A 17,991-nucleotide genomic window follows, 5' to 3' on the forward strand; every position below is an offset into this window, starting at 1 on the left:
GAATGGCACGGGCAGAGCAGAAGAGTGAGGCATCTGTGTTAGATTTATATAAGCAATGTGTAAACCAAGAATAATATGTTACACGTTTTGCCAGCCATATGGATGCAAGTACAGTATGGCATTTATTCTACAGATTATGTGTTTTCTTTGCTTCCGTCCTTGTAGGTCAAACTCACGGGCAGATCGGCTGCCTAATTATTTGATATTGCTAGTGTTGTCTCATATACCTTTTGCAGGGAAAGTTACCCCTGATTCCACTCAGGTGTTCTGATAATTTAAAGGCTTTCAGTGTTCTATGCAGGGAGTCACTATAGCACAGAGATATGTGAGTGGATGCAATACTTCATTAAGGGTGTTCCACCCAAAATTTAGGCAGGAGACACCTCCAACTAGACCTTCTGTGCCTGACACAATATGCTCTGAAGTGGGAAAAGAAAGGTATTGTGGTGGATACATTAGGGATTCTTTGGAGCATTCTACAAATGGATTTTAAAAGACCATACAGTACACAAACTATTCAGCTGAAAACTCTTCTAATACTTTACAGCAGGGAACACAATCCTAACTCTGATTACGGTAACTGTACAACACACATTTTTAGTTACATGTCTGACACATTTAGGTGTACCTGTAAAAATATGTTAGGTGTTCCATACACTGAAAGATTGTAAGGACCCTGATCCAGGTGCTGCCATGGACAATAAATCCATATGAGGTACAGCACAACAAATCAAGTGAAATAACGGATGGTGCTGGATATGAATCACCACCATCATTAAACAGCACACTGTATCAGTCCAATATGCCTTGGATAAGCACTGTCATGCAGATGAGGGGACACATTTGTCTCAGCAAGGTCTGTGGATGTCTAGAGCAGGATGTGTGAAATGGCAATGGTCATCCAATTCCAACTGAAGTTTACAGCACAATCCTACGCATATCTAATCAGACGTAGGCTGGCTGCACTGAGTCGGAACACAGTATGCCTCTAATACCAACATAAGTGTGAAAGCATATATTGCTTCAAGTTTCCCAATAGGCATTGGGTTGTCCAATTTGAAGAGAGGCTGCTGAATCAGATTGTCTGATCCAGCAAGGTTCTTCTTACATCTTTTGGAAGGTAGGTATAGACAAACTTTATACGTACATCTTCTGCTTGATAACTGGTCTGACCCAGGTTCTCAGAGTCATCTTCAGCCATTCCTAGCTTTAAAAAACAAGAATTTGTTTTTTTAATGGTTTTGTTGTTTTCATTTGTGTATAAGACTCCTGGCTGAAACCCTGGAGTGCTACTTCCAGTCATTGTAGGCTGTACTGAGCTAGGTGGACCAATGGTCTGGCTCGGATTAAGGCAGTTTCCTGTGTTCCAATGCCCTGCATTGAGAAGAGGCAATGTACGTATTTGTAATAAATAATGTCTCAGATTTTATTTTACTTTTAAAATCTTCCCGGTAAATGGGTTTACAGAATAAACTATTCCAAAGCCATTAAATACTAAAATGATGAAAAGGTAAGCCTTTTATCGCTCTAAAAAGGTAAAGGTAAAGGAACCCTGACAGTCCAGTCACAGACCACTCTGGGGTTGCGGCACTCATCTTGCTTTATAGTTAGTTAATCTTATTTAATGTATTCCTGACAACAGAAAATACAGTACAGCATGTGTAATTGGTAACTACTTTAAGAGAATATAAAACTGAAACTCAAGAGAAATCCACTTCTCTTTTACTTATACTTGGGGTAAAATACGACCACAACAGAGACAGGGATGTTTCCAATATGAACAGCCTCACTTTGTTGTTGTTTTGGAAGGACAGCTTTGACTGTCAAATTCCTCTGCTAAACAATGGATCCCAATATTTCTTCCATCCATCTCAGCAGGAAGAAGATCAGATCCAGAGTTCAGTCCATCTGTACTTTATCTCAAATAAATTCCAATATGTTTTGTGATGTGGTGCTTGTCTGTACTTCAAACCATTTATCAAGTACTGTCAAATAGCATATAATAAATGTTGACATGGAGGGTGATTATTCATTGAATGCTAACACAAAGAAATGCAAAAGTATAGTAAAACCTCAGAGACTAAGGGCCGATTCATACATTATAACTTACCATTTGCTGGCATGTCAGCCACTCACATCAGTGGTCTACATGACAGTATAAACAGTGTACTCTGAGAGGTGCACAAGGTGGACCAGGAGGTGCCACATTAATTTTGTGTGTGTGTGAGAGAGAAAGTTTAGGGTAAATGTCAGAAACTTGTCGAATGTTTATGTTTAACTGTAATACTTAAGATTTTAGGATGCCAAAGGGAAATATCAAAATTTGTAAAAACTACAGACCATTTTTTGATAACCAGCCAAGGGGAAACTTTAAGGACTCTTTTACAGAACTACTCATCTTGGTATAAGCATCCGTTAATTGGTTTGTGCCTCAAATTTGTTTATGCAGTCATGAAGTATAGGCAAGATTGAATGAAGCAGAATGGAATTCAGGGGGGGAAATCAAGAACTGTTTCCCCGACTTGAATGTTACTGACATAGTTGTCCATAAGAAATTGTAAGCACTGCAATATGGTATTTTCCCAGAGTTCACAATTCAGAGCGAACTGGTGTGATCTACAGTTGTCCTAAATTACTGTGCAAGGAGGTGTGGCAAAAGCATGATAGGATTCCTTGATTATGTAAACAAGCACCGTCCCAAATTGTTAGTTCAGGGTAGGAGCCATAAATTAGACACCTCAGAACGTATATATTCCATGACTGTGTAAACTAGCTTTAAGTAAAATAGTACTATACCAGTAAACTATAACAAATAAACGCAAAATGCCTCATTTATAAAAACTGCACTCTAATCACTCAAATTATATATATAAAAAAACCTCTCAAGTCAGTTACAGGATCAAAAGACCAAAGCAAAATGAAAAGAAAGAGAAAAGGTTAACATCGATTTTCATCTCTTCCAATAATATTAAAAATGATGTGCAAAGCTCTACTAATCTGGTTTCTGGACGATGCCCAGTTTCTTGCCACGTGTTTCTTTTCTGGGCCCTACCCTTGGGGAATTTCTGTCAACACAAGCTCAGGAAATAGTTAAACCGTTCAGTTTTTAGGGGGGGGGGGCCTCTATCTGAAGTTTGGTGAACTTTGCTACTAATCAGTCCCAGGTGCCTTTGCCTTATTTTACAGAATATGCAGGATTCCTTCAACAGCACAATACTAAATCAGTCATTGTAGTTTACTCTCCCAAAGAACTGTTCTATTTTATAGTTTTACATTAATGTGCAAGCATGCAGCAATAAGCTTACTCTTGGATACTTGTATGCTCTACTACATTATATTGGAACTCAACAGAAACTCAGCAATATGCTTCTATCCTCTCCGTGAACAATGACTGCTCGGCTCAAGGGCTAGCAAAGGCAGCAATCGCTACCAAGATCAGAATAACCAGGAATTCTTCTGTCATTCAACTTCAACAGGGTATTTTTGACTCCCATGTAGTTTAGCACAGATACACCGGCCACTTGAATTTGCAACAAAACAAATGGGTCACAGTGCACAAAATATCAACATGGATTGACATGCAGAAGTTAACCAAATTTGAAATAAAACTCAAAACTAGTCTGACAAGTTTATCTTTTAAAGGGGGGGGGAGGTTTTCAAGTAGAAGGAGGAACAGAAACAGTTCTACATCTTTCACACATGAATGCAACTTAAAAGAAGGTGCTGAGTGCTACCAAAGTTATACTTTTCAACAGTTTCCTTTTACTTTATTATTACAAAAAAGTGGGACACTTCAATTTTAGCAATATTGAATGTTGTCAATATTTGTTGCCAGAACTGCATGTTGTCTGTAGGGAAAACTCTGCACCAACATAACCTAAATTCTGCCCTAAAAGCAAAATTCTGCACCCAATAAAAATTAAACAAGTAGTTTATTTTGCACAAGGACAGGCCTTTATATGCAGGAAATTTCACTATGGCTATAATTTTATGGGGGGAGGGCAGCGGTGGAACCCAGAAGGGCAACCACAGAATGTGAAAAAGTCATTGTGGTGTAGTTGAACATTGAAGTTCACAGGGTAACACTGGGCCAGTCACTATCTCAGTCTAGCTTATAGCAGCACTCATTACCCCAGAGGTGAGGCTCTGTCTCTGAAGGTCTTCAAGCAAAGGGTGGACAACCATCTTTTGAGGATGCTTCTCACTCTGGATTTCCTGCATTAATTGGGGGGGTTGGGTTAGATGGCTGCAAGGCCCCCTTCAACTCTGTGGTTTCCCCCAAAAATATCCAGCATTGCTGTTCACTATTGAGACTAGTCCTCTCCTACAACACTTTGCTCTCTTCCACACATCTGTGCCGAACGTAGAAATAACATTCCATGATAAAAAAATTTCCTGAATCCTCTTATTAGAATCCAACTTTGAAACTAGAAGGTTTATCTCTCCGAAATGCCGCATAGTTGATGTGCACCAAAGCTCAATAAATATTTAACACTACACTAAATCAAATTTGTGTACCTAAAAGTAGTATATGTGGTTTTTTCCACAAACCACTCTTACACTATCCACACAAACAAGAACCTTACAGTACAAAGCTGCTGCCAAACCTTTAGTAGAAGAATGCAGATTAATATACAGTGGTACCTCTGGTTAAGAACTTAATTCGTTCTGGAGGTCCGTTCTTAACCAGAAACGGTTCTTAACCTGAGGTACCACTTTAGCTAACGGGGCCTGCTGCGCCGCCGCCACACAATTTCTATTCTCATCCTGAGGTAAAGTTCTTAACCCGAGGTACTACTTCCAGATTAGTGGAGTCTGTAACCTGAAGCGTTTGTAACCCGAAGTGTTTGTAACCTGAGGTACCACTGTACTGTACTTAATATTCATAATATTCAATGGCTATCCCACATACAAGAGTGCAAAAATTCAAATGTCACCCACCAATTGAAAAATAGCACAATTATAGCCAAGATAACGTGGATATTTAACACAAGTTTTTTGTCCCCTAGAAAAAACCCAGTAGATTTGTCTTCCTTACTGGAATCACCTACATAAATTTGCTTTGCAGATGCCTTTTGAAACACACCCACTCTTTGGCAATGACACGCTATGACCTAGAATATCTGGATTGATATGCTAAAAGTTGGTATGTGGCGGGTTCCTTCCTTGCTAAAGATGTCTATCTAGCCCCTTTCCAACTCTTGTTATTCTATGAAGAGTGTTCTATAAAAACAGTTCAACATATCTAGTCAAAATGAGCAAGCTGGGACCAGCATTGAGACCTGTGGGAGACATAACAGTTTGTGGACACAAGATATACTTACTAGTACATACACACCACATTCTACACCACATATATAGCTGTAAACTTTTTTTTAGTGCAGACAACTCTTAAGTTGCAGTGTTGTTTTTCCATCTTCAGGCTGCCACAAATCAAATTTTACTATCTTCACAACTGGTGAAATTAAACAGAGCTTGTCATTATTTATGCTGAGTGTTGTAACTAATGCTAAAATAACACTTCACTACCTGAAACATAAAAAAAACTGGATCATGACAAGGTCCACTTTCTATATGCCAAAATATTTCTAAATCAAACACTTCTCCTTTAATTAATATTAATATAAATTAGTATAAAATTACTTGATCCAGCATTCTGTACACTTCACACACTTCTTTATTGAAGAGAAAAAAATATTATACATCTCATATGTAGCCAGGGTAAATATATTTGGTAATGAAGTCAGATTTTGTTAGAACATTTTCAAGTAAATTAAATAATTTTTGTCAAACTATTTAAATGTCTTAGCAAACCATTTGGGAAAACTGAGAGCTGCACTTGTTATTGACTTTGGCAAAGAATGGTATAACAAGGGCTTTTTTTTGTTTTAAAAAGGTTCTAAATCAAAATCTTAGTCTTTCTGTCAAACGTGAGTAGACTTCTTGTGCTCTGCTGCTTGTAGCTTTTGGCTTCTCCCATATTTGATGACTCAATCATTACGGTTTTTTGATAGCAATCATTTTGGTCCGTCCCAAAGACTTAAACCCAGGAATCCAACCTTGTCATCACATTGGTTCACAGTGTAGACATTCTGTACATGTACTTAAACATGGAGGCTGAGATAGGTGATGAATGAGGCAAAACATTGCAGGCTTGCCAGAAGTGTATGGCAGCTTGCATAAAAAAGGATAGTGATGGGTTTTTATTTAATTTGTGCCATATTCATTTTTATCTGAGGGAACACAGGTGCATTACAGCAAGGCTGGGGAACTTGTGCCCTCCATATGTTGCACTCCAACTCCCATCACCCACAGTTGTCATGGCCAATGGTGAAGGAGAATGGGAGTTGCAGTCCAGCAAGACATGGAGAGCCACATGTTCTTCATGTTCCCTTCTCTACAATTAACTGACAAAAGTGTAAAATTTCAGTAGCCAAATTGCACTGAATGTGTATTATTTTGTTGATAAGCCAGCAAACAAGGCCAATTGTGTGTGCACATATATTTAAAGCATCCCCCCAAAGAATCCTGGGAGTTGTAGTTTATCCCTCACAGAGCTACACTTCCCAGCATCAGATAACTATTTGACTGTTAGAAAACAATTGAAGGCAGCCCTGTATAGGGAAGATTTTGATGTTTCATTGTGTTTTTATATTTTGCTGGAAGCTGCCAGGAGTGGCTAGGGCAGCCCAGTCAGATGGCTGGCATATAAATAATGAAGTAGTAGTAGTAGTAGTAGTAGTAGTAGTAGTAGTTATCCTTGACAAACAACGGTTTCCAAGGTTCTTGAGGGAGGGAATTGCACCTTAAATGTATGGTGTATATGTAGTCTTAGTATGCATAAGTAATATTAGGTGTAAGATTATAATATACTCTCAAAATAAATGCTGGCACACACAGTCATCCCATCACAAGCCAAACTTAATCTCTATGCACAAAGATCTATTTACATTATATTAAACTAAGATTTATATTCTGATCTTTGCTTGTAGGTCATAGGGTGGGTTAGAACAACAGGCAACATGAACCAAATAAAATCCGCACACACAATTTAAGTAGCAAAACATTTAAAACCAATATTCAATATTTTTCAATCTGCCAATGCCAAGAACCCCTAGCCAAAAATAAATAGGGTCCTTAAGTACATATGGGTAGTCCCATATTGAGGCCAATTCAAGTCTAATTTGATTTTCCACAATAATATAGCTCACAATGTATTAGAGATATTATTTAGATTTGAAACCCTGCAATTAAACTAAAGGCTATTAAAAAATAAAATGTATATTTTAGTACATTTGCTGATAAAATATTTAACACTACAATTACTTTGCAGTTTTAATGCTAGTCAAAATATACCACCAACAATCAAACAAACACCATATGACAAAATTAGGTAACACTGTTTTAAAATAAACATGTAAACATACTATGCTGAAATTTCATAGTTAGTTTTCAGAGGTTTGCATCTTAGCTAGAGCCTTTTCATTATTTTAGGTTTCAATCCTATACACATTTACCTGGGAGTAAGTTCCATTGAACGTAGTTGAGTTTACTTCTGAGTAGATGCACAAAGGCTTGTGCTACTACTTTTGTATTAGATTAATGATAGGCTGCAATCCTAAACAGACTTTGGTGTGACTTACTTATGAATAAACATGGATGAGATGTAACTGTTCATTATACTGTTTGCTTTGCTTACGTACCCAAACATTGGAATGTAATAGATTAGCATGCTCTTCCATGACATGGCTAGTAAAAAAACCAAACATTTTTAATCTAGTTGTGATCAAAGCCAGTAAATACCAATACAGGCATCCCCAACCTTCGGCCCTCCAGATGTTTTGGACTACAATTCTCATCATCCCTGACCACTGGTCCTGTTAGCTAGGGATCATGGGAGTTGTAGGCCAAAACATCTGGAGGGCCGCAGGTTGGGATCCTGAGGCAGGTGGCAGGATCCTCCCAAGAGCTGTGGCCTGGCAGTGGATTCTCATAGATCCATATTAGATTTCTGGACATGATTGCAACATCAAGCCCACTCTGCCCTCCCAATGATCTGGAAACAGAGTTGCTTTGTTCTTAAATTTCTTAAATTTAGGAAAGGGTCAGAGCAATCCTGTTTGATTCAGTGTGGTCCTAAGAATGCCCAGGTTGCATGTTCGATCCCCATATGGGACAGCTGAATATTCCTGCATTGCAGGGGGTTGGACTAGATGACACTTGAGATCCATTCCAACTATGATTCTATGATCATTTCCGCTATTTCCATTTCAGACCTTGGCGTATGTACCCAAAACAGCATCACCTACCAGGGCAAAGTACCAGCAGATTCAGGGTAAATCAGGAGTTTGCAGGGAGAGGACAAAGGGGAGAAAGCCTCCAAAACATCCCAATGAAAACAATGCCAAGGAATGGTGACAGAGAGAGAGGAAACCCTGGAAACTGTGTGGAAGGGGGAGTGAAAGTGGGTGGCTGGAGAAGGAGGCCAAAGGGAGAAACACATGGATATAAAAAGGGTACAGAGGACAGTCTCATTGTCTGGATAGGCCATTTCACGAGAAGCCATTTTAAAACATTCCCGGGGGGAAAGTTAGAACTGCACCTAGAAATCAGTGGAGATAATAAATACAGTGGTACCTTGGGTTAAGAACTTAATTCATTCTGGAGGTCCATTCTTAACCTGAAACTGTTCTTAACCTGAGGTAGCACTTTAGTTAATGGGGCCCCCGTGCAATTTCTGTTCTCATCCTGAAGCAAAGTTGTTAACCTGAGGTACTATTGCTGGGTTAGTGGAGTCTGTAACCTGAAGCGTCTGTAACCTGAGGTACCACTGTATTCTAATGTGCACAAGTATGTTCCCTCAAAAACCCACCTGGAGAAAGGAGCCTGCAAACAGCCCACCAAGAGGAGAGCATGCTCAGTGGCCACAGAATGCTGGCAGACTGTTGTGGGGAGGGAGAATGGAGCGTAGGGGCTGTAGCCCTCCAGAGAAAAACACTCAACACTGCTCTAATGCCAGCGGGGGGCTATTTCCACAATCCAAATATCTTTACCTGCAACTGGAGCCTGTATGCACACAACTGCATACGTGCATCAACACACATTCATCTGTCAAACATTGGACTGCATTAAAAACACATTCCTAGGCAACATACCCTTCTCTGGTGCATTCTATGGGTGAAGCATGATGGTGTGCACTGGTGAGGGCGGACTCAAGCATATGTTGTTTTGCAGGTACATCATGGGATGGTGGCAGGAGACCAGGTGACGGTCCATTGTGGTTAGTGCTGGAACCTGTGTACATGCCTAAGGAGGAAAGAGAAAAATTGCCAGTGAAGAAGCTCAGCCCTGAAAAATGTAAACTTTTGTCTAACTTCTCCTTAGGGCAGATGTCTCAAAACAGATGTGACAGGCTAGGTCCCTGCCATGAATTGCTTTATCTAGAAACACATGCACCACTGCAATTGTCTCGTGACAATGGTCCCTCCAGGGCTAGCTAATCAGTGCCAGGCAATGAACAGGAGCATTAAATCATCTTTTTACTATATTCATACTACTTTATTTTCTTAAGTAGTACTAGTATTGGCATTCTCAGGTATAGGCTTTAAGATTTATATTCATAGGAGACGTGTGAACATACCGAGCTGTAGAAACAAAAGGAAATGTTAATAAGCACACCTCACCCTGGAGCAGCTTTTCACATTTCTGAACAAACGAGCAAGGAACAACATACAAATGAAACAAATTCAGATGCCATATGGTTGTATAAATGTATAACCATATAAACAACATTTTGTACAGCAATAACAACAAAGAAACATGAGGGGAGAAACCAAACCTGTGAAAAAATCAGCATTCATTGTGGAGACAGGAATGTATGCCATCTGAAAGGAGGATGAGGAAAGCTGGGCTCATGCCACAGTGGGTAAAAACAAAAAACCCCAATCCCTGTTTTTATGTATGTTTATATGTAGCCTGAGTCTCTTCCTGAGACGCATCCCTTCAGCTCTTGCCATTTCCCATCAGACCATTTCCTAAGTAAGATGAGCTCTGAATTTTCCAGGCAGTTTCACACAGTCATGCATATACCTGAGAAACATGCTGAGAAACATTACTGTTTGATCTGAAAGTGAAGTGGGTGGAGAACAGTAGGGAACAGAATAAGGTGCCTGTGCCCTGGCTTTTTCCTGGTTTCGGGGAGTTGTGCACTTCACAACATCTTTTTCTGCAAATGTATTCCCCACCAGCTTTACAACAATGCCTCAGCGAGATAGAACCAATGCTGTTCTCTTCCCCACCCCCATCTGCATAAAGATCCTTTCAGGCAGCAGAGAACAAATACTTTGTTCAAGTACTATGTATTATGTACATATACTCCTGTTAGGAAGGACAGGTGCAGTTTCAGTGATGTAGCATCTTACACTCCTGAGCCCAATAAATAAATTATATCCGCATGAATAAGTGAAAGTAGGGCTGGTGTGTTAGTAGAAAGAGATTCAGCAGGGAAGACTAGCCTCCCCTTTCTCCCAGATCTCCATGTATCATACTTAAACCTCATGCCTGGCAAGGGCATGAGCAAAAGGGCTCTTATCCCACAGCTCTCAGCCAAGGGTGAGCAGCTCGAGCATGATACATTGGCCAACGGAGCATGAGATGAAGCAGACCACATTTCTGGTGGAGAAGGAGAGCCCAGCATCTGGTTGGCTGCAACAATCTGAGTTGACGGTGACCTTGAGTGTGAGTTGGATGCTTGTGTCTGCTACCAGTCCTGGTGGCTTGTTTAACTTCATGACCTCTTTTAGTCTGGCTTGATACTATCCACAATTTTACTTTCTCATTAACTTCAGTTATTTTGGAACAGGCTGATGTAGGATTTGTATTTAAACTGAGTGAGCTAACTGCATATATCCATGTTTTTACAAGAAGGGCTCCAAACCACAAGACCCATCTTGTGTTATGTGAAAGTCCCTCTGGGGAATATAATGACAACCTATTACTAACAGTTGGGTAAATATTGTTCTATCACTTATTCTCTGCAGACAGTATCATTGATCTACCTCTGCTTTCATTTGTATGTCTGTGTGGTTCCAGGGTGTTATAATTTCCTTTTGGCACAGTCTTTTGATGCTGAATTCATGCAAGTGACATTCAGATGACATTTAAAAAAGATGTAACACATCATTGCTAGATACCACATAGCTGCTACTTTAATTATTTGACTGGAACTCAGATTGTATTATTAATTTAATATGAGAGAAGAGGAAGAAAAATCCACTTGTTTTGATGTTTGGACAAAATAGGTCTCCTGGAAGAGTAATGGAAAGAGCTATTCCCTTTCAGGGGAACCTGTATTGTCCCAAAGTCCAAACATTTGGATATTGCAATTTGGGGCAGATGAAAGGACTATCAGTATTCATGTGGAGAACACAAAATGAAATCACATAACTATTGATTTCAGGCAGCAAAAAGCTCTATTTGGATCTAGATTTAGCAGCTTGATTACATCAACAGATTTACATTATCCTCAATCAGGTTTTTCTTTCATAACCTTAACATGAGGTTAGGGGGCTTTTCCTTTTCCTGCCACTGCTGCTTCAGTTCAGACCAGGGCCTCCACACATTCAATATGCATAATACTCAAGTGCAAAGCATGTGATTTAAAGTCACATTACATTTGGCTTTAATACCATTTAAATCAATGGGCTTAAGCACAACTAATTCTGCACAGGTTGACAAATTTGACCTTTCTAGCATGAAATGCATTTTCTGCTTTTGGATATCACAAAATTATCATGACTAAGCATTAAGGGTTGGGATCCAGACTTAGGTTAGACCCACTGAAATCAATAGGACTTCGGTTAGACTAACTTAAGCTTCATTGGTTTCAATGGCTCTGTTTTAAACATGACTTAAGTCTAAACGCAGAAACACCATTCTGTGACAGAGCAATGATCTACCCCAAGAATTTGTGGCCAGTAGCCAGACAGGTACCATTGGTTACCATTTTGTGTTAATCCCTAGCAATTGGCACATATACGGTATCTAAAACCAGATGCTCAATAGGAGAACTCAGTTACTTCTTCCCAACTGGTCCTAGGCAGTTGTTCCATATTTTTGTACAGCAATTGAGCGTGATATGATTTGAGTAGTGCTTTTGCAACTGCATAGCATTTAACATTGAAACACGTACCAAGTTTAATATGGGTACCCACTGTAGGGAACTCCAGATTCCTGTAGTAGCATATACCAGTATAAGGAAGAGACATGAGTATAAGGAAGACACATGAGCCCTTTTCAGATATGAATTTGTACACTGAATGAATAAGAGATTGGGGGTGGCATCACAGTGGCAGCTTCACCCCTTACCTACATGCATTAAAATAACTTTTGAAAGCTCACATGCATGTGGATAGAGCCCTCTACACATGAAGCTGCATACAGAAGGCTCTGTGGAGACATTTTAACGAGTATGCATTGGATATGGAGTACAGACTACCACCACCATGCTATTGCTCTGTGCAAATTCACATCTGAAAAGTGTTGGAGAAGTTTCTCAAAATTGTATGAAACTCTAGTATGAGCTTGGGCTTTTTTCTCACATTCCATCACTGATTGATAACTAGTCTCCAAAGAGTAGACATTTTAGGAGGTGTTGTCTGTTTGGAGAACATCACCATAGCCACAGAATAGTGTGTGCACTGAAGTCAGTGAAGTGCCTGTTGGTTTGATGAGAAAATACTCTACCCTGCATTCTGTACAAATTCCTATTTGCACATCCTGGAAAGCTGTGCACTTTCATAAAAGCAAAGATCTCCCTGGACGGATCCTAAAGCATGAAACCATTGAGTTGTTTCAGTCCCTTAATGTACATTCAAGGGAGGAATGGTCGCCAAGGTGCAATGTACTGCACATAAGCCCTATAAATGCTGTCTTCCTACTATGTACCTCAGCATGGAAGGGAGTACCTTGGGCTTCTTAACACATTAACCACTTCGGTTTATAAATACATGCCATCCATCAAAATCTAAATGGTTTAACCTTTAGCACTAACATCTGTTACTAAACTAGCATTGCAGACCATCTGGGATAAGGGCTTTTTGGGGTTTCTGCCAAGTAACTGCAGCAAAAAACAAAACCAAAAAGGTGCAGAAAATACAGAGCTAGAAGAAATGCCAAAAGAGAGTGAGCAAGAGAGTCTTCTGCATGCACAACACTACTTGACCTGCAGATTCGTCCATCATCTGCCTCACAACAGAAGTCAGTGTGCCCCAGAGGATTGTTGCACTTGGATCTGATAGACTTGAGTTCATATACCACAGGGCTGGGACATCTTGGTTTAGAGGGACCCCCAGTTTGACTCAGCAAGGATCTTATGTTCCTGATCATTTTCATAAATAGTGGATATTAGATTGAGGTTTCAACGTTATGCTAAAGCACCACATTAGGACTTTTTAAAAATTCAGAATTGTAATGCCCATGTATTGTGATTACAGAGAGCATTCATCTCAGATATTCTCTACTTCTAGCCCAAGCACAGGCAGGCTTGCTTTGAAGTTTGGCACAAGGGATAGGAGGCTTGAAAAATGATTCATATCTGTATGTTCGCTTTCATCCTTGACATATTTTAAATATGCTGCAGCCTTAGTTTAGGTGGAAAGGTTCTTGGTAATCCAAGTAATCCCAGTGGCACAGCACTCTGTACCTTAATGCTGTGGTTTCTTTGACAGAACAGCCCAGCATAAACAAGTATTTTCAAGCAGAATAAAGGGAAGCTTTATATGGTGAATTTGACTTGCACGTTACTTTTTGAAGCATGTGTAGTCTACTATGTACACTACACAGGAATTTCAATTCCCAAACATTTTATTAAAGCTCCTACCAATGGAATTCTACCTCTGCTTGAGACCCACCTGTTGGTTCCAATTACTAACTTGGAAGAAGAACGTCTTTAGTGCTTTGTGCTCTATCTTATACATTTACTGGCAGCTTGGCATCCCACCCATAGTATCACTGGACCCTACAAGGCTATAACTCACTGTTCTTCATTTAGCTGAAGTGTTAACTTAGCCTCTTAGTCATGTCCTGAACCTAAAACTAAGCTTAAGCATGCACAACTCCACTTGCACCTTTCCATCCCCTGATATGTCCACCTCTGCCTTTCTTACCTATTCACCTCTTTGACTCTTCCACATAGTAGGGTCCTTGGGCAGGGATCTCTCTTGTTTGCTTATGACTCATTAAATATAGAAATACTACTACAACAACAAATAATAGTCACAACAACTTGTGATGAGAAACTGTGCCAATGTGACATACAAGAGGTGTGGTTTTTTTTAAAAAATCAGGACTTAAATGATGCACCTCATTTAAATCAATTTAAAAATATTGATTTTAAAAATATTGTGGGCAATGTTTAAAAAATATTGACTGGCTGATGTGCCCCAAAACAAAACTAATTATAACAGTGTTGCAGATGAGGTCCTAGATAAACAGCTTCTTTGAAAGGAAGACTCTGGAAAATTTATTTTTCTATTTTGTTATCAACTTTAAACAAACAAACAAGGCATGTTTTTCTGCTGATACAACTTACTGAGAGAGAAGGCCTAAACCACTACGAACAAAGAAACTATGGTTTCAGTTTTAGCACTATCAAAATTTATGACATAAATAATGAATAAGTCTGTTTCTTAAGCAAACAGTTACAAATTGAAAGCTCCCTGCTCCACATCTCCAGGGAGCCTTTACTTAAATACATGGCATAATGGCCAGTGTTGCACTAGGACTGGACTTCCAAGCCAAAAACCAGGACCAGCCCCATGACAGTCCGGAGAGTGGCAGATGATGGAGACATTGACAACCAGACCCAGCATCAGCACCTTGATCTGGCATGAATTATTCCAGGAGGACCCACCACGACTGATACTGATCACTGTGGCACCCTGTGTGTGTGTGTGTGTGCGCGCGCACATACATACACCCACACCCACATACTGTATACACGGGGTGGTTGTCTAAGTATTCATATGGTTACAGATGTTGATTTTATTATTTTTTAGATTACCCTTTTCTACAACAGAATAGTGCTTATTCACAAATAAATATGTATGACAGCAATGGCAGTAGACACAAACTTCATTTTATCATTGTAGTCATGATGGTGCCATGATTTATTACTATTATTATTTATTAAATGTAAATCTTCATCCAAAGATCACAGGGTGGTTCACAACAAAAAACAAAATGAGAACACAAAATACACAATAAAACAAAAACAAACCAACCAATAACCCCCGCTCCCCCAAAACACATTTAAAAGGCAATAGAGTATTAATTACCCGAAGGCCTGGTAATTTTTATTATTCTTTTTTTTTAAAAAAAATATTTAAGCAAGTTTAAAATGCAAAACTGCACATGCTCAAAATATTTATTTTAATCAGGGCTGGCACACTGTTTTTGTGCTCTAACACATCAGGAATGTAGAAGCAGTTGGAAAGCTTAGTATGGTGCTTGGGGAGCAGGGAGAAGACAAATGTTAATTGTGTGCTTTGTAACTGCAGTGGTACACAGGACAGCCTGAAAGGATGTCCCATTAAATCCAGGATCTAAAATTACTTAGGTGCTCGACTGGCAATGGCAGAAAATTTGTCTGATGGCCAATTCACATGGGTACCATAAACATGAACTGTCCATCAGACAAATTATGGACTGTTGGAAAAATAATCACAAACATGTTTGAACCAAAAATACACACCAGCTGTAAACACTGTTTCAGAAGACTCATTTTGAGCCAACTTCTAATTATCTGCAAATTTTACTTGCTACAATGCATGGTTATCAGCCAATGCATTTAGTCCTATCAGTGCTTTCCCCCCTAGAAAAATAGGTGCCAGTACTCAGCTTGAAGTTGTTACAGTAAGTGTCACACTTTTAACAACAAAAAGAGAGGTGTCAGTAATGCGTACCCTTGAGTACCCCCCTGGGGGGGGAAAGCACTGGTTCTACTTTGAATGTATGGAAACTTTTTCAAAACCTCAGATTTCAGAATTGTATTTATTTGCTATGTCACATTCTCTCTCCATGAACTTCAGTGTATTATTTCAGCCTTACAACAACCTTGTGTGGCAAGGTGGACCAAGGGATAGAGCCTTTGCCTAAGCCTACCTGATAAACTTTTTGGCTAGGTGGGGATTTGAATATTGGCTCTGTGGGCACCAGACTGGATGGTGCATGCTATCATGTATCTTTGAGAAATGTTCCTACCTGTTATTAGATCATGGTGGCCCATTGATCGCCCACACTTGCCATCCAAAATGTGTTGTGAAGAAGGGTGGAGTTGCTGCATGGCTAAGCATTCACTTAGTATGTCTTGTTCAGCATCAGAGCACGAGTGTAGCTAAAGGGGAAGGATAAAACAAAGAGATTTTCATTTCAAAGTGCAGAACTAAAGTGCAGTTAATTGGATGCATATGCTTTTTTGCTTATAGCCTACATATATAAGGAAGAAACAAAATGCCATTGTTTCCAGGACTAGAGTAATTGAAGATATATTAGGTGCTTAGTGCTTCTAATTAGAAATCATTTGGGTTTTCTTGCACACAGAAATTAAGCATGCTAATCTTAAACCAGAAGCATCTTGTTTCTCAGAAACATAATGTACCCTTGTGCTCCTCACAATTTTATGGAGTCATTTGGCTGCATATCCCCCTCTAGTATCTAGTATCTTGGGTTCCTTCTCTTGAAAGGATTGCATCACTTTTGTAACTGCAGTGGTTGGAAGGGTATTTGATAGGGGAGGAAAAGTGTTTGCACTTATCAGATTAGAGCTGACAAAATGGCGGGCTGTTAGTAATGTGCAAGAGGTACTGCTGATATGGCAGCTGTTTTCCATGTAAATTAATGCACTGGCAAAAGTGTCCGAAGCATGCTCTTTGCAAACCACAATGTTGATCATATTAAAAACAGCAGGAGAAGAGAATTAAGAAAGAAAAGCATTTCTAATTCTCGTTCAAACATGCTGATGTTGCCAAGCTTTTGTCATAACACAAGGCTCAAATTACACAGAAACAGCCATTCTATGTTGTGACCATTAATAAATGGTTATTGTTTTGAAGTTTACAGTTTTGCATTCCGCCTTCCCTTGGGCTCAGTTATTCTAAACTAAAAGATCCAGGCAAATCAGTTTAGCCTTCTATCCTGCAGGCAGTTTGTTTTTTCACATACAAAGATTGAGAATTCTGGATCACAATCAGCAGCTGCAGCCAATAAAAGTTTAAACTACTACTAAATAACTACTTCATTTTGTTCTCTTAAAAGAATTTTAGAGCTCATTGATGTACCATTGCCTGGAAAAAGGCAGGAATTGAATGCACAGGGGAAACGTTGTGGCATGTTGAAGCCACATGCAGAAGATTCCAGGTTCAATCCTGCCTAAAAAACTTGAAAGCTGCAGCCAATAGGCAATGCTAAGCTGGGTGGACCAAGCCCAGGTATAAAGTAGCTTCTCATGACCTCTCAGTTGCAGGTCCAAGAGCAGTGAGGCTGAGGACAGTGGGGTCAACAAATGATGAAGTAGCAGTAAACACGTTAAAACTATTTTGGGATTAAACAGGTCTCAACTTTATTTATTGCAGATTTTGGTACAGGAATTGGGTGTATATCCTGACGCTGGTTGATTATTTGACAGGGTGAACTAAGAATTGCCCTATGACATTCAATGAAACACTTCAGGTGAACATTCATTTGGAATTGTTCACGTTTTTGGGCTGATGGTCTTACCTTTTTGCGCACCTGTTGTTCTTTGGCAGAATGAGCTTTCACATGCTTTCGGAGGGAACTTGGATCAGTATAGCGCTTGGAGCACCCGGGAATCTGGCAGGCATATGGTTTCTGTAAGCATGTGGAGAGGAAAGGGGAGGGGGAAAGATAACATGGAAGGATGTCTGTTTTGGAAACATTATCCTAAAGATATGAACTGTTATGTTCAGAACATGA

General features: G+C 39.6%; 2 protein-coding genes across 2 annotated transcripts in view; one reads left to right on the forward strand and one right to left on the reverse strand.

The window, feature by feature from the left end:
• LOC308587687 (doublesex- and mab-3-related transcription factor 2-like) overlaps positions 1-9,351 on the forward strand; it is a gene marked incomplete at its 5' end in the record, with an annotated part of 47,270 nt that extends 37,919 nt beyond the window's left edge. The window contains one exon of the mRNA XM_081195426.1: positions 9,235-9,351. The remainder of the gene's footprint in view (positions 1-9,234) is intronic.
• The window catches only part of GLIS1 (GLIS family zinc finger 1), a 161,449-nt gene that overhangs the window by 17,417 nt on the left and 126,041 nt on the right, over positions 1-17,991 (reverse strand). Inside the window, exons 5-7 of the mRNA XM_081195385.1 lie at positions 17,776-17,886; positions 16,261-16,393; positions 9,156-9,306 (exon numbers count right to left, since the gene is read on the reverse strand). Coding sequence (XP_081051511.1) covers positions 9,156-9,306; positions 16,261-16,393; positions 17,776-17,886 — 395 coding nt within the window. The remainder of the gene's footprint in view (positions 1-9,155; positions 9,307-16,260; positions 16,394-17,775; positions 17,887-17,991) is intronic.

Source organism: Podarcis bocagei, assembly GCF_964188305.1.
Source record: "Podarcis bocagei genome assembly, chromosome: 5".
In the NCBI taxonomy this organism is placed as follows: domain Eukaryota; kingdom Metazoa; phylum Chordata; class Lepidosauria; order Squamata; family Lacertidae; genus Podarcis; species Podarcis bocagei.